Source organism: Barbatula barbatula (assembly GCF_947034865.1).
Source record: "Barbatula barbatula genome assembly, chromosome: 25".
NCBI lineage: Eukaryota > Metazoa > Chordata > Actinopteri > Cypriniformes > Nemacheilidae > Barbatula > Barbatula barbatula.
The window spans coordinates 17508188-17526129 of NC_136788.1; the positions used below are offsets into that span (position 1 = coordinate 17508188).

Here is a 17942-nt window from a genome sequence, read left to right on the forward strand (position 1 = left end):
GGAATCTTCTGTCTGATGGAAGAAATCATGTCGCGTTCTCGCACGGTTACATGTTCAAACAAACAAACAGAAGAATAAAACAGGAATTACACGGGAAGTGGGAAGGGAAGTCAATCCACGAGATTTAAACAAGGTTTGTGTGGATGAGTCAATGCGTTCTGAACATAACTAGACGCTGCCGTCACTGCTGAAAGCCAAAACAAAACACACATTTCTCTCCACTTCTACATTTACGACTTATCAAGAGCATTCTGAACTAAAACCATTATAGGATTCTTGATTTATTAGAGATTGGAAAAGTTATTGGAGTTGCTTTTAATAAGTAAACGATTCATTTTACATCAATTGGCTGTATTCATTTAAATGATTGATTGGTTCAGACTTTAATAGTTGCATTGATGCTGAACCCGAGTTAAAGTCCTCATGAAATTTAAATAGCTTGTTCTAATCTTTTTACAGTGTTTCAGTGTTTACTCTTAATTATTTATCTTTGCACATTATTGTTTTTAAATTGATTTACACATGTTAGCTTTAATCAAAACGTTAAACTCCTCCCCCTGGAAACGACCTATCGTCTGGTCACGAGGAATGGCGCGGGGGCGGGGCGTCAATGACTGACTGCAAACTGGCATTCAAATCTGACTCCATTTTGTTGGCAATGCCCAACTTTCAACAATCCAATCAGTACTCGAGGAACGAAGTCAAGCCCTGCCCTACATTTTTTCTCATTTCAGAAGTTGTCACGATATGAAAATACAGACGATCGCTGCCTCCGTTTCATGCTGACTTTCTTTCTTATTAAAACCATCTCGTTGTTTATACGACTCATGTCACGTCAGAGAAAAAAATCTGTTTTGTTATAACTTGCTTCTCTTTTCTTGATTGCAGATGATGTCTTCATGAGGGAAGCATCCTTTGATAAATGACTGACACGACACGCCCACTGTTCACAATCCAATTGCTCCTCGGGGGTCATCTTTATTAAGAGACATCACTTTATCAGGGTTCAATGTGACATGTTGGATTTGTGAGGCGTGAGTGCAGTTGAAGCATGATGTGGCCGGTTAGGAGAGCCACACACCCGCAGGCTTGATTTCACTGAGGTTACACTCATCATCTCTCGGGACGGTGGTCAGCCAAAACTGTTTACTCTCCTCGCCCGGCTTCACCCGTGTTTTGGGAAGCGAGGGTCTCTCGGTCCCTGCGAGTGATCTTTTTTCTTCAAAGGAGCAGTGTTCTGCAGCACTTGTAAGTATAGAAGTATCAGTTGTGCGCTTTAATAGCTTTCAGGAAATAATTCAGCAAAATGCAGACTTCTTCTGTCACAAAGACTCAGTGTGCGCAGCAGATCCTAATAGTGTCCGTAAACACACAGAAGACAGAAATATTAATCAAAACCTCAAGCCAGACATCACTGAGGTGTATTATTCTTTCGAATGCTCCCCTCCCAACCAAAACTGAGCACCCTCTTTCCAATGAAGGTGTCCGCATGCACTGTGTGTGTGTGTGTGTGTGGGGTATATACACTTTGGCAGTCCTGGACAGCACACACACACACACACACAGACAGAAGCATGCAGTGTGCAGTGATGTAGTGTGCTGTAACGTCTGCTGCTCAGAGCAGTGTGCAGTGAACAGAAGAGAGGACCAACACCCATCACTCTGAGATCTGGACGACAAGTGTGATTTCATTCATGGACAAACAATCGCATGTTTAACACGTCCAGCATGCGACGAGAACTGATCTACTGACTTGTGGATTTCTTGTGAGTATATTACACTTTACACATTGGACTTGCAGTGCGTGTTCACTGGATGGGTTCAATGCAGAGGTCACATTTCGGGTATGGGTCACCACATCTGACAAATAGGTCACTTTCACTTTATCACTCTCATATTCATGTTAACTGGTCAATATTGATATACCCCTAAACTCATGTTACCTTTATAAATGCATTTAAATGAGTGAAATCAGGATTGATGTTGATATAATATTTCTTATGTTAAACATTCATTATATCACAACGTTTACAGTGCGGTAACATGCCTTCAGATTTATAAACGATCCTTACAAAGATTGATCTTGGGTATATGAACACAGATCTATGTACTGTATATATATATATATATATATGAAGAGTTTGGTTACAAAATGTTATGTTTTTAGTGTATTAGTAACGTCTATTTTTAGAGATATTTTGGCTTAAATCTAAACAAATCAACTGCAGTTTCATTTATTGTTGGAATTCTCAATAAAAAACAAGATTTTTGAAATTCTTTAAAAGCGGAGTAATCTCATTTTGGAAATAAACTCTTCATATATATGATATATGTTTTGATTATACTGTATACTGTACTGTATAGGTTCTCTTTTGTTCTCTTTTTTCCTTCTTTTTCTTTTTGTATATCACAAAACGTTGAAAAAAAAAAAGGTTTGATTTGTATTCTAATGGAAGGACACTCTTTTTGATTGTGTACAGGTACGGGCGTGTCTGCAGTATGTTGAGAAGCTGGAGCTTTGCTGTGTTTCTGTTGACCGTCCCGATACCGGTGGAACCCAAACCCACCAACAGCGTCAGCAGACAGTAAGTCATGATGAGACTGATTTCTGCAGAAACTGCTGCTGCGTCCAGACTGCCACCTGCTGCTAATGCAAGAAACCTTCACTTCACTTAAAGGGCCACACATCACCCCAAAATCATCATTCTGATCATGTCAAACCTTTTCCAGTTTCTGTCTTCATCCGAACACACACGAAGATATTTTGAAGAACGTTGATAATCAAACAACACTGAACCCCATACTGTAAACGTGTTTGCTGTAGTTATGCAGCTAGTTGCCAGTAACTTACTGTAGATTTATATTTATCTCATTTATTGGCAAAAGTTTGTTCAAGATAAATTATTATTACAAATCTTTATCTTTACAGAAAGAAAATGATAAAATAACAGCCTCGTGCAAAGCATTCTGGGAACCAGAAATCCTCATAAACCTTTTTCTGTTTTTTTTCTCATTTGGTTCCCAGAATGCTTTGCATGAGGCTGTTATTTTATAGTTTTTTCTGGAAGGATAAATTGCCAGTAAATGACACAAATGTAAATCTACAGGAAGTAACTGGAAAACTTCTGCCAGAAATACTGTTATTTCTACAGAAATCCGTTTACAGTGATATCAAATATCTTCTTTTGTGTTTCACTGACGAAAGACTCACAGGTTTACAAACACATGAGAGGGAATAAATGATGAGGTGTTGTTTTTCCATCACGTATACTAGTGACCCCGGTTTGCGAAAGCTGTCTTTAACCGCATCCTTTCCTCGTTGCAGGCGACGTTCAGTAAGTCACGCTCAGATGATGCACGACCGCAGTCGATACCTGCAGGAGCGGGATAGACGTCTGTGGATACAAGAAGTTCTGGAGCGGGTGCACACAGCACATTCACCCCATCGCAGTCAGCGCAGCTTTCAGAACGTCCCCTGGGCCATCGTTCATCCTCCCAGACACCCCAACAGCACCAAAATCTTTCCACCGATCTTTCAGCTGGACACGGTGAGGACGAGCCAAGATTTAACCCAAGAGACCAGCAAGAGTCTGAGTTATGAGGAGTCTGTGATGAAGAGGAAGAGGAAGATGAAGGTTTGTTCAAAAAGAAGGAGAGACCCGGACAGAAGAGCCTGGGGATGTGCCACGCAAACACAAATGCATCAAGACTAACTGTGTGACAGTCATTTAGAGGCGTAAAGAGACGGAAGCTGGAAGAGAATCAACAAATATGAGCAAAGTTTGACTCCATTAAAGTGATAATGAAAATTCTGTCACGTTTGCTCACCCATAAGATGTTCCAAACCTGAATACATTTCTTTGTTCTCTTAAACACAGAGGAAGATATTTGTAAGAATGTTAGTTATTTTCAGTTCTGGGACATCATTCACTACCATAGTAGAAAATATAACATATTAAATGAGATATTTAGAAGAATTTAGAAAATCTAACAATTCTGGGAGACCTTTGACTGCCATTTTGATTTCTCCATCTATGGTGGTCAATGATGTTACGGAAATGAAACTTGCTAACATTCTTGTAAACATCTTTCTCTGTGTTCATCCGAACAAAGACATATATACAGGTTTTGAACAATTTAAGGGGCAGTAAATCATGACAGAATTTTCAATTTTGGGTGAAGTGTCACCTTAAAACCTTCATTAGGAACCCAATGAATAACGTGCTGTCCTGGTTTTAAAGACTGTCAACACATGATCTGATCTGAGAACATCAGAGATAAATGGATAAACAATGATTTGTGTTTTTATTTGATGTTATGAACTCATCCATCAAACGTTCAAAGAGCTTCGTCATATACAAAACTCATATCTCCATATATTACAGTGAGTGTTTCTCAGACATGAAATGATTTCATGCTTAATTTATTGGATTATTTAATCCCTGAATGTATCTCAATGCTGCTGAATTATATGAGATTTTGCACTTTAGATAGTTATACATATTTTAGATTTTTCTGATCGCACAGCTTTTTAATCTTCAGTTTGTTGTCAATGCTCTACTATTTTCATGAAATAAATTGAGAAAAAAACACAGCAACACAGGATCTTAATTTTTTAAAATTTAAACGACTTAAACTCATTTTTATTTTTTTACATTAAACTAAAATAACCGAAGATATTCTGTCTTGTTTTCAGGGGTAAATAATATTCTATGTTGTTTTTGGTATTTAGATCATATTAGATTAACTTTATTGTCCATTCTGTTTGTCACAGAGAGGAAAATGATCTTTGACACTAGTGCCATTGGTACAATACATAGACATAAACAGTCCACATGACTCCACAAACACAAAATTAGATAAAATCAGACAAGTCAGTTACATTTCCAGAAAATAAATATATATGATATATATATATAAATGTATATAAAATACATACATCACTTTAAGAAATGATACGGTTTAAAAGAACTACCGCCATTGGAAAAAAAGATTTTTATATATACATTTTATATACGTTATTATGTATTTTGATTAAGAAATGTTTCGATATTTGTTTTGAAAACCGTTGTTATAGAAGATGATCCATTAAACATATTGTGAAAAGGCCTAAACATAAAGAATAAACTCTTGAACATAAATCTAAATGCATTCAAATCTAATGACTATAAACTGACAAATATTTTGTAAACATTTCAACAAGTGATTTTAAAGGTACAAGCTGAGATTGTTGTTATTAAAAATGAATGTAACTGATTAAAATCCTTTGATTGACTCAAAATAGATGACACTAAGGGTTATCTGTCCTGCTTCTCTTGGTCTAGTGGCCTCATGTGTTGTGTGGAGAGAGACATATTATTGTTGTCATGATGTAATGTGCGTTCTCTCTGGCCCCGCCCCCTCCGCTCGTTCCCTCGTTTAGTGTCTATTAGAGTCGCTGCAGCGTCTTGTGTTCATTGACCCTTGTTAGCCTCCCCTTTATAATGCCCTCGTGTCTTCTGTCTCATGCTGTCGTTCTTGTGGTCTCGTACCGGAGTCTAGTCTAGTCTAGTCTAGTGTTAGCTACAGTCAGCTTGTGTTCCTCTCTCCCGTTATGTTTTGACCTTTGTCCTGTTGTTTTACCGTCTTGTGGTTTTTTATGAAACTAGATCTAAATGAAGATTGTAATGTTTAAATGATGCTTTTCGCCGATAAGATCTGCGAGTCTTTATGATGTCATCACGTCTGAGGCTCATAGAGACGCGCAGCTCTGGATTCACATCATTCTCATTCTCAGCGAGTTTTTCATCGTTTAACATCATCAAACACAGCAGAAATGGGTCAAATCAGCGCTCGCTTTAAGAAAGTGAAGTCTGGAGAAACTGCGATCGAGTCACAAGACCACGCGAGCGATGAAAGATGTGGTGTTTGTGTACTTGATGAAGCTTAGTGAAGTGCACTTGTGGTGTTTGTGTACTTGATGAAGTTTAGTTAAGTGCACTTGTGGTGTTTGTGTACTTGATGAAGTTTAGTGAAGTGCACTTGTGGTGTTTGTGAACTTGATGAAGCTTAGTGAAGTGCACTTGTGGTGTTTGTGTACTTGATGAAGTTTAGTGAAGTGCACTTGTGGTGTTTGTGTACTTGATGAAGTTTAGTGAAGTGCACTTGTGGTGTTTGTGTACTTGATGAAGCTTGGTGAAGTGCACTTGTGGTGTTTGTGTACTTGATGAAGTTTAGTGAAGTGCACTTGTGGTGTTTGTGTACTTGATGAAGCTTAGTGAAGTAGTGTTTGTGTACTTGATGAAGCTTAGTGAAGTGCACTTGTGGTGTTTGTGTACTTGATGAAGTTTAGTGAAGTAGTGTTTGTGTACTTGATGAAGTTTAGTGAAGTGCACTTGTGGTGTTTGTGAACTTGATGAAGCTTAGTGAAGTGCACTTGTGGTGTTTGTGTACTTGATGAAGTTTAGTGAAGTGCACTTGTGGTGTTTGTGTACTTGATGAAGTTTAGTGAAGTGCACTTGTGGTGTTTGTGTACTTGATGAAGCTTGGTGAAGTGCACTTGTGGTGTTTGTGTACTTGATGAAGTTTAGTGAAGTGCACTTGTGGTGTTTGTGTACTTGATGAAGCTTAGTGAAGTAGTGTTTGTGTACTTGATGAAGCTTAGTGAAGTGCACTTGTGGTGTTTGTGTACTTGATGAAGTTTAGTGAAGTAGTGTTTGTGTACTTGATGAAGCTTAGTGAAGTGCACTTGTGGTGTTTGTGTACTTGATGAAGTTTAGTGAAGTGCACTTGTGGTGTTTGTGTACTTGATGAAGCTTAGTGAAGTGCACTTGTGGTGTTTGTGTACTTGATGAAGCTTAGTGAAGTGCACTTGTGGTGTTTGTGTACTTGATGAAGCTTAGTGAAGTGCACTTGTGGTGTTTGTGTACTTGATGAAGCTTAGTGAAGTAGTGTTTGTGTACTTGATGAAGCTTAGTGAAGTGCACTTGTGGTGTTTGTGTACTTGATGAAGTTTAGTTAAGTGCACTTGTGGTGTTTGTGTACTTGATGAAGTTTAGTGAAGTGCACTTGTGGTGTTTGTGTACTTGATGAAGTTTAGTGAAGTGCACTTGTGGTGTTTGTGTACTTGATGAAGCTTAGTGAAGTGCACTTGTGGTGTTTGTATACTTGATGAAGTTTAGTGAAGTAGTGTTTGTGTACTTGATGAAGCTTAGTGAAGTGCACTTGGGGTGTTTGTGTACTTGATGAAGCTTAGTGAAGTGCACTTGTGGTGTTTGTGTACTTGATGAAGTTTAGTGAAGTGCACTTGTGGTGTTTGTGAACTTGATGAAGCTTAGTGAAGTGCACTTGTGGTGTTTGTGTACTTGATGAAGCTTAGTGAAGTGCACTTGTGGTGTTTGTGTACTTGATGAAGCTCAGTGAAGTGCACTTGTGGTGTTTGTGTACTTGATGAAGCTTAGTGAAGTGCACTTGTGGTGTTTGTGTACTTGATGAAGCTTAGTGAAGTGCACTTGTGGTGTTTGTGTACTTGATGAAGTTTAGTGAAGTGCACTTGTGGTGTTTGTGTACTTGATGAAGCTTAGTGAAGTGCACTTGTGGTGTTTGTGTACTTGATGAAGTTTAGTGAAGTGCACTTGTGGTGTTTGTGTACTTGATGAAGCTTAGTGAAGTGCACTTGTGGTGTTTGTGTACTTGATGAAGCTTAGTGAAGTGCACTTGTGGTGTTTGTGTACTTGATGAAGCTTAGTGAAGTAGTGTTTGTGTACTTGATGAAGCTTAGTGAAGTGCACTTGTGGTGTTTGTGTACTTGATGAAGCTTAGTGAAGTGCACTTGTGGTGTTTGTGTACTTGATGAAGCTTAGTGAAGTAGTGTTTGTGTACTTGATGAAGCTTAGTGAAGTGCACTTGTGGTGTTTGTGTACTTGATGAAGTTTAGTTAAGTGCACTTGTGGTGTTTGTGTACTTGATGAAGTTTAGTGAAGTGCACTTGTGGTGTTTGTGTACTTGATGAAGTTTAGTGAAGTGCACTTGTGGTGTTTGTGTACTTGATGAAGCTTAGTGAAGTGCACTTGTGGTGTTTGTGTACTTGATGAAGTTTAGTGAAGTAGTGTTTGTGTACTTGATGAAGCTTAGTGAAGTGCACTTGGGGTGTTTGTGAACTTGATGAAGCTTAGTGAAGTGCACTTGTGGTGTTTGTGTACTTGATGAAGTTTAGTGAAGTGCACTTGTGGTGTTTGTGAACTTGATGAAGCTTAGTGAAGTGCACTTGTGGTGTTTGTGTACTTGATGAAGCTTAGTGAAGTGCACTTGTGGTGTTTGTGTACTTGATGAAGCTTAGTGAAGTGCACTTGTGGTGTTTGTGTACTTGATGAAGCTTAGTGAAGTGCACTTGTGGTGTTTGTGTACTTGATGAAGCTTAGTGAAGTGCACTTGTGGTGTTTGTGTACTTGATGAAGCTTAGTGAAGTGCACTTGTGGTGTTTGTGTACTTGATGAAGCTTAGTGAAGTGCACTTGTGGTGTTTGTGTACTTGATGAAGCTTAGTGAAGTGCACTTGTGGTGTTTGTGTACTTGATGAAGCTTAGTGAAGTGCACTTGTGGTGTTTGTGTACTTGATGAAGCTTAGTGAAGTGCACTTGTGGTGTTTGTGTACTTGATGAAGCTTAGTGAAGTGCACTTGTGGTGTTTGTGTACTTGATGAAGTTTAGTGAAGTGCACTTGTGGTGTTTGTGTACTTGATGAAGCTTAGTGAAGTGCACTTGTGGTGTTTGTGTACTTGATGAAGTTTAGTGAAGTGCACTTGTGGTGTTTGTGTACTTGATGAAGTTTAGTGAAGTGCACTTGTGGTGTTTGTGTACTTGATGAAGTTTAGTGAAGTGCACTTGTGGTGTTTGTGTACTTGATGAAGTTTAGTGAAGTAGTGTTTGTGTACTTGATGAAGTTTAGTGAAGTGCACTTGTGGTGTTTGTGTACTTGATGAAGTTTAGTGAAGTGCACTTGTGGTGTTTGTGTACTTGATGAAGCTTAGTGAAGTGCACTTGTGGTGTTTGTGTACTTGATGAAGCTTAGTGAAGTGCACTTGTGGTGTTTGTGTACTTGATGAAGTTTAGTGAAGTGCACTTGTGGTGTTTGTGTACTTGATGAAGCTTAGTGAAGTGCACTTGTGGTGTTTGTGTACTTGATGAAGCTTAGTGAAGTGCACTTGTGGTGTTTGTGTACTTGATGAAGTTTAGTGAAGTGCACTTGTGGTGTTTGTGTACTTGATGAAGCTTAGTGAAGTGCACTTGTGGTGTTTGTGTACTTGATGAAGTTTAGTGAAGTAGTCTTTGTGTACTTGATGAAGCTTAGTGAAGTGCACTTGTGGTGTTTGTGTACTTGATGAAGTTTAGTGAAGTGCACTTGAGGTGTTTGTGTACTGGATGAAGCTTGGTGAAATGGTGTTTGTGTACTTGATGAAGCTTAGTGAAGTGCACTTGTGGTGTTTGTGTACTTGATGAAGTTTAGTGAAGTGCACTTGTGGTGTTTGTGTACTTGATGAAGCTTAGTGAAGTGGTGTTTGTGTACTTGATGAAGTTTAGTGAAGTGCACTTGTTTCTTGTTGGTGAAGCCGACGAGTGGATCGTTGGTTAGAGATGAGCAGAAAGATCCGACTGATGATGATGATGATAAGTGTGAGATCAGAGTAAGTATTTTTTTTGTCAACCTTACCATGAAGAAATCTGCTTTTTACTACACTAACAACACAATCTCAACATTATTTTGTGTTATTTCTCACAATATTTGATGTTCTATGGAGTGACATCCCTTCTCCCTTTGCTGGGAATAATTGCTTCAGGTTTTGCATTTTAATTGTCAGAAATCCTATAAAGTATGTCGTGTCTTTTTTTTGTCACATCCATAACGCATCTTTATTTCCCTTTTTAAATAGAAAACTTGTGCATAGACGGACATTTTTCTGATGTTTAAACTCTATCAACAAGGGATCAGTAAAATGTAAACAAATGTTCAGTATATTGGTAACAAACACATTCCCTGACAGTTTTTATGTCACATCCATAATTCTGGAATTGACCACATATATATTTAAAATGCTTCTTATGTATACTTGACTGATATTAGTAATCTAAAACTGCTTTGTTTGTGTGCAGGTGGACGAAGCGTCAGTGTCCGCTGAAAGGTCTCAACACAGCCTGGAAATCCAGCGTCCAGATGAAGATAAAGATCAGGCCGAGCTGGACTTTAAAGTCTGGGATGAGAAAAACTTGTCTCAATTTGTAGAAGACTTCCGACTGTCAAGCTTCAGCGTGAGGGACGAGAGACACGAGGCTGAAGAACAAATCGGCCAGACTCCCCGTCCAGAAGACAACAAAGAAGAAGATCATGATGAACAAGAAGTCGTCCAAGAGTTGGTGAAACGCATCTCCAAAGTGGAGTGGAAGAAACGTCTCATCGCCAACGCCGAAGACGTTCCCAACCACTACAAAATAGGCAAGCAGCTGGGTAAAGGAGGCTTGGGATCGGTTTATAAACCCTAACCCAAATATTGGATGATGTTGTAAAAACAAAATTTTCAAACAGTAATCAATGCACCAAAAACCACGATTACTACACCACAAAAAACATGGTTCATTTTCATAAAGGACACACACATCACACAAATACAAACATCACACATACACATACATGCACACACACAAACACCCACATCACACAAATACAATCATCACACATACACACATCACACAATAAAAACATCACACAAATAAACAAACACACACACACTGACACATCACACACACCGACAAACACAAGCACACACACTGACACAGCACACACACCGACACGCACGCCGCGCACACACCAACACACACACCGCACACGGACACACCGGCACACACACCGACACACACACCGACACGCACGCCGCGCACACACCAACACACACACCGCACACGGACACACCGGCACACACACCGACACACACACCGACACGCACGCCGCGCACACACCAACACACACACCGCACACGGACACACCGGCGCACACACCGACACACACACCGACACGCACGCACACACACCGACACGCACGCACAAACACCGACGCACACACACCGACACGCACACACACACACCACACAGACACATTGACACATCACACTCATACAAAAATCACACACACATTACACACCCATCACTCAAACACACCTACACACACGCACCTCACACACACAAACACACGTCATACACATAACACACGCACAAACACATACACTTAACACACATCACACACACAAATACAAAAATCACTCACCCATTACACACCTATCACTCAAACACACATAACATCACACACACACATACAGGCACCTCACACACATAAACACACGTCATACACATTCAGACGAGTAAACTCGTATTTATCATCACGTGAAAGGCTTATAACATCCAATCCAAATTCTTTTTAAATATAATTGATTATTTTAATAATATAGATTATTTATAAATAATATATTAATCCAGCCACTAGTTTCAGTTCTAGAACTGGTTTCTAGTGCCGGTCCCAAGCCCGGATGAATGGAGAGGGTTGTGTCAGGAAAGGCATCCGACGGAAAACTTCTGCCAAATGAAACATGAAAATCACAAAAGCGACTTCCATACGGGGTCAGTCGGTCCCGGGTTAACAGAGACCAATGGTGTTGATGAACAGAGCATCGGCTGACAGGGGAAGAAGCAGAGGAGCTACACGCGACCGTAGACACAGAGAGAAGAGCAAAGGCACAATGACAGGTAAAGGTAGAGAGCCGGCTGATATGATGGAGGGAAAGATTGTGTGCACAGGAGACCAGGTGGAAGAGCATCAAGGGTTCAAGCTGTTTTATCATGGAGTGGAAAGAAAGAGAAATGGGGCAGGAGTGATCCTAATGGAGGAGTTGGTGGTGAAGAACGTGTAAAGAGTGTCGGACATTGAAGGGGTGATGGTGAATGTTGTGAGTTAGAAGAGAACTTTTGGAGTGAATTGAATGAAGCGATGCAGAGTGTCCACAGAGGTGAGAGACCGTGATTGGATCGAGCACTTTAATGAGCGTGTTGGTGAAGGAAATGGAGGTGATGGGAAATTTGAAGGGAGGAGCCGAAAGTAGTCGTTTATATTTCATTGATCATTTTTGAACCTTTAATACACATCAGTCTTTCATTCATACAGTAATGACGGTGAAGTGTTTCATTATTCATCAGTGTCAGCTTATGATGATGAGTGTTATTAAAGCCGGAGTAGTTACTTTAGAACAGCTAAACGGCTTGGATGTCAAATATTTATCTCGATTATTTTATTTTGCAACATTTTCATATCTTTCCATTGTGGCGCTTTTTAATAACTTTAATATTCAGTTTTGTATATAATGTATGCGTTTTAATGAAAATATGCAATACAATTTTATTTAAAGGGAGGAAAAATACAATCACTAGATCAAAGAGAAACAGCACATAAGGACAAAAACATTTGTGATGTAACGTAGCTGTAATGTTTATTTGTGGTTGAGAATATATACGAGTTGACAGAATTGAAATGAAAGAATGAGAGAAAGCCATGAAGATCGAATCATTTGTTTTAAACCAGTGAAAAATCTAAAGCCCCAAACTGAAAAGCCAAAACACACAGGGCTTGAATTAAGAATGATCAAACAACATGACTCTAATCCATTCCTCTTACATCTCACAAACATTCTCTGTATACTAAACACATGCAACTATTAAATGCAGATGATCTGAAAATGTGGTTTTGATGTCACATTTCCTCGGGTTAAACACACGTTGATCATGAAAAGTGCACCGGACGTCCTCAAGAGTTTGTCAAATGTCTCTAGAGCAGCATCTGTGCCTAAAACAGATTACACCGCAGTTCAACTTCTCAAACCTCATCCGTCCTCTATACAGACAAATGCGTGTTAGAAATGAGAAGGCACAGCATATCCCCCCCCCCATCTTTACCCATAGAATACTCAAATGTGACGTAAGAAAGCATAAGAGAGGTGAAGGCAGAGGTCTAGTAATCGTCTCCTCGGCTGACCACCTCTTTACAGGTGGGTCTCAACAGGATGGTGTGTTCAAACTGAGCCGTGTAGCAGCCTTTGGTGTCACACAGAGGAGGGTACGGGTCGATGATGCCCAGGTCACACAGGTTCTTCAGCGCCATTAAATACTTGGTCTCACCCAATCGATCCAGCCAGCGGCGGCAGAAGGCCAGTGTGCCAAAGTTGTCGTTCACCACATTCAGCAAATGTTTGGCTCTTGGGAGTCTAGAAAACACACGTGAACACCATGAACTACAATTTTCATGAATACCACAAAAACATAACACAGGGATGTGATCCGTACTTTTTTACCTTGCTGGGATCACTTGAGTAAATGGCATAAATTCAATTTCATTTGTGACGGGTGTGCACGTTGTCATCATACAGCCGGCCAAAAGGATCTGTTCTACGCTCTCTAGGTCAAGCACGCTATGCATTCGCTATAAATGCATAGCGACCGCTGCATTCAGAACATCATTTTGCGAGTTATCTTTATGTTTTCAGAGAGTCTGTGAAAAATAGACCCCAAACACAGCTGTTTGATACTCAAAAAAGCATGTGGTGTCATTTTTAACGAAGTGGGGAAAAGAACAGCGTTTTGTAACGTATACAGAAAATCCTGAGTCTGGAAGTTGAGACGTCTATATGATATTCTTTAACATTATTTACATTTATTCATTTGTGCCATGGAATGGCCTATTTTAGTGTCTGTATATAGATAATAATAAATAAACTACTTGCAAGTCGCTTTGGATAAAAGCATCTGCCAGTCTAATATAAATACATTGAAGTCTCTACTGAATGCATACAGTTAAATGAACTAAAACCACAACATGCAGCATTTGCAAATATCTTTGTCAAATTCAGACAAACGCTGCGAATAATGTAGATGCACCATCTAGTGGCTGTGTATGGAAGTCTCCTGAAGCCACAGGATTCTTTACTTTGTGTTCAATTATTGTTAAATGGATTATTGCTGATTAAAAGAGTAACATGTTCAGAGTGTGACCACAGGGGCCGCAGTAGTGTCAGAGATCAATGTGTTTCTCACCTTATTGGCACATGGCCGACCTCAAAGTTTTTCATGTAATGAGAACACTCCATGTCATCATGAACCATGCCTTTCCCAGTGCTCCCGAACGTCTCGATGGCATAGACCTCACCTTCCTGTTAAAGCAGCAATGCAACAAAAACCACAAGATTAGAGCTCACATTTCCAGTGTGTGTCATGATGTGTTTCTGACTGATAGCTCTCTGTGTCACACCCAAACCCTTCACTTTCTCAGATATCAGTCATAAACATGTGAAAGTCAAACAGAAAGGGATTGTACCTCCATCTTGGTGGCTTCACCACCTTTCACGATGGGCACGGTTTTGCCAGCGTGTATTCTATACTGCCCAATGGAGTGGCCGTTGAGATTTCTAATTGGTTTCACTGGAAACATAAAGGAAGAATGTCAGTAATATCACAGCAGGTGCCGTTTAAACCTTCAGCATCGCAGGAACTTCATCTCACCTTGATATGTTTTTCCATCAAGTTCCACTTCGTAAGACTCCATCACCTCCTGAATGGATTCTCCAATGTCACACAAACGCACGTCGATCCCTGCACACTGATGCACAAACACCCAATAATGCATTTGTCAAAACAAAGCGTTTAATCCATATGGAACTAAACACGCTTATCTCATGAAACCAGTCAACAGTAGTGAAGCTGAGAATAACACATCAACATTCAAATCAACTGAAATTAGTTTATCATGAAAACAAATTGGATTAAACGCTACCTTAATTCCAGTATTTGTGGCGTCTTTAACAGCTTCCAGCAGTTTATCGTATCTCGGGTTAAAGGTGACGGTAAAAGCGCAGTCAATGATTCGACCTGAAACATCAAAATAATCCAACACATGAGATCAGTCGCACGAATGGGAATCAAAGGCAGCGAGTGTTGGTTTTCAGACGTACCGTTAATGTGTGTGCCGAAATCGATCTTGCAGACGTCATCGTACTGGAGGACGGTGGAATCTCCGGCGTTAGGAGTGTAGTGAGCCGCACAGTGGTTCAGAGAGCAGCCGGTGGGAAAAGCCAAACCGGCGTTCAGACCGTTTTCCTTGATCAATTTCCTGGAACAATCCTCCAGTTTCTCGCTGTCAGGGACAAACGACAACTCAACATATGAACTTAATTTCATCTGTACCGCATCATTAGCCCTCTAGAGGTATTTCGGCTTCCTCCGGCAGTTGTTGAAGTTCAATCTTAATAATCGTCTCACCAGATCTCGATCATGCTCATGCCCGGTTTGATCCAGCTCATGACGTATTTCCGGACCTGTCGATGTGCCTCGGCCGCCTGTCTGAAGTCATTCCACATCTCCTCATTTGCCTGATCCAAAAACTTCTTCTCTTCATTGCTGGTCCTCCACGCAGCAGTGCGTCTGTGAGGAACACAAAACAAACACCACGGTTCTGAGCTTCAAAACGCAGACATTTTCTTCACCATCATTCAGCATGTGACCTAACCGTACCCGTCGTGTGTGGGTGGATATTCACACTCCTGGCCTTTGAGATAAACTCCAGCGGGATAAAGCTCACAGATGGGGATGGATGGAGGATCTGTTTGAACTTTGGCTGGAAACGGTTGGAGAAATACAACAAAACATTAAAGTGAAACTTCACCTAAAAATTCTGTCATCATGAAGTGACCTTTCAGTTCCAAATGTGTTTGCTCAGATGAACACAGATGTTTGGAAGAATGCTTATAACAGACAGATCTCAACACCCATTGAATAATAATACACTGGTGTTCAAAAGTGCCTCAGAACTGTATGCTGTGCTGCGTTCTTCAAAATGTGGTCTTTTGGGTTCAACAGAACAATAAAAGGTATATTTTCCTAAATCTGATATAAGCATTCCTCTAAATATCTCTCTCTTTGGAACAACTGGAAAGTGATGAAATGTTGGCAGATGAGTGTTGTGACTTCAAACAGTATCTGTGATGAAAAGCCTTACGTCCTTTCTTCTTTTTCTTTCTCTTCTTCTTCTTTCCTGAGGAATCTCCTTCCTCACCATCTGCTGAATGAAACAGATATAGTTCATGATCAACTCGTGTTATTTAGCTCAAGAAGCAACACTAGACTGTCACAGGTGCACACTTGTTAAGTTACATGTTTATGACATATTATAATGTAACACGCACCGTCCTCCGCCTCGTCCTCCTTCTCTTGCTCTTCTAATGTTTGCTTCTGGAGTTCTTTTGTCACTTTGGTGATGTCAGTTTCGCCGTCTCCCTCCTTGTTTTCTAACACAAGAGAATATTTATTGTCAAACGGATGTACAACATGCAACACGGGACCAAAACCACGAAGAACAACATCCAGAACTCACACTTCTATGATTGTGTACGGAACATTGCCGCTATTAGTCTTGATGTTCTTCAACATTACCCAACCGAACACACACACGTGCTGTTGAATAAGAGAGTTATGACACTCACGTCCTGGTAGTATTCAGTGTACGCGATGTGCTCATATTGAGCTCCATTACAGTTACCCCTCGCGCTCAAATCTATTTTAATGGGTTTGGAGCTATTGTGGGGTCCATGAAACACGTGACCACACGGCAGCGAGATCAAAGTGTGTCGTAACTCTCATATTCACCAACTCTGAAGAACCAGAGAAGCACGTGGACATCATCACTGACAAGCCTCACGAGATCTCACTTAACATCTGAAACACTGAGCTCGAGAACATGAGTCTGAAGAGCTCGAGCTGCTGTCGGGAGGCCACGAGACTCTTTTCTGCGTCATTATTTACCCGCGGCTGACGGTTTCGGCTTCTTCTTTTTCTTCTTCTTCTTCTTGCCGCTCTCGTCTGCGGGATCCGCGTCTTCTTTAGGAGGATGAGAGTCTCCGTTCGTCAAAATCGTCTTTTCTGCCGCTGCCGACTGCTGCTTCTCTTCAGTCTGCTCGTCCGCCATGATGGTGACCGCGCAAGGGAAGCTGGGAACTCACGCGCGTCATCGCTCGGGCAAATACCTGCTGTGGATCCAAGCCCGCAAACCCCTTTATAAAACAACAAGTGCTGTTAAATCATAAATAACAGCTTTAAACTAAACACCACATAACCAATAAAAGTCCTCGTGTGATTGTCATACTGAATAGATCGGGCTCATGCTGCCTGTCGATAATTCCCAGTATTACTAATGATATCTGCACCATTAAAGAGCCGTTCCGTCAATTATTTCCTACTCGAAGTGGGAATTATCACTGAAGAGAAATCCATGAGCAAGACTTAACGACAGTGAGCAATAATAAACACAAATCCTCTGAGATTAGTGAAGATTTAACAGGAGTCTGTTTCTTTATTACAACCTTCATCAATATCCGGAGACGCTGTTTCTTTAAAGACAAAACCAATGCAATTAAAGGGGGAGGAGCTTCAAACCGTCCGCTGTTATATAAAGAGAGACACGGCCGTGGCGTGGATTCATGGAAACAATCCTGTGAGGTGAGATCAGTGTGTCTCTGGTCGTGCTAACGGTTCCTGGTGCTGAGCAACTGACCGCAGATCAGCGCTTATGATAGAAATGTGTTTGTTGCTGATCTGATGCAGTGCTTTGAGTCACACAGTCTCGTTCTGTGCATCGTGATGACTGTTGAGCTGCATTACATCCAGTGTTTCATATTACACAGAAGTTCTCACCTGTGGCCCGCGAGATCTACTTTCCTACAGAGTTAAAAAAAGTTTTACAGATAATAACAGTCAACAACAGAACTAAAACAGATTAAAATAAACAAAAAATCACAATCATGTAACTTAAACATATTGATAAACTATAAGAATGACACTGAAAAAAAGGAAAAGAATTACAAACAGATCAAGTTTTTAAGGCCTT

The 17942-nt window shown here is 40.4% G+C and overlaps 1 protein-coding gene across 2 annotated transcripts; it reads right to left on the reverse strand.

The window, feature by feature from the left end:
- Positions 1-12268: 12268 nt before the first annotated feature.
- On the reverse strand, positions 12269-17443 carry metap2b (methionyl aminopeptidase 2b). 2 transcript variants are annotated; one of them, XM_079449912.1, is made up of 11 exons: positions 16862-17443; positions 16246-16347; positions 16059-16118; positions 15575-15677; positions 15323-15484; positions 15016-15197; positions 14838-14932; positions 14567-14663; positions 14382-14485; positions 14102-14217; positions 12269-13275 (listed from the first exon to the last, which is right to left on the reverse strand). In XM_079449912.1, the coding sequence occupies exons 1-11, from the start codon at positions 17022-17024 to the stop codon at positions 13023-13025; spliced, it is 1437 nt and encodes a 478-aa protein (XP_079306038.1). In that variant the 5' UTR covers positions 17025-17443; the 3' UTR covers positions 12269-13022. The 2 variants fall into 2 exon arrangements, with proteins under 2 accessions (XP_079306038.1, XP_079306037.1); XM_079449911.1 differs by having other exon boundaries at positions 12372-13275; positions 16059-16121; positions 16862-17260.
- Positions 17444-17942: the final 499 nt, after the last annotated feature.

What these genes read in the sequence shown, in the direction of transcription:
- metap2b (XM_079449911.1), bottom strand. Translation starts at nt 17,024, where the DNA reads ATGGCGGACGAGCAGACTGAAGAGAAGCAGCAGTCGGCAGCGGCAGAA. An exon ending in AAAGAAAAAGAAGAAAGGAC is followed by an intron (nt 15,678 to 16,058) that starts GTAAGGCTTTTC and finishes AACCGTTTCCAG; the next exon opens with CCAAAGTTCAAACAGATCCT. An exon ending in TTTCGGCACACACATTAACG is followed by an intron (nt 14,933 to 15,015) that starts GTACGTCTGAAA and finishes TTGATGTTTCAG; the next exon opens with GTCGAATCATTGACTGCGCT.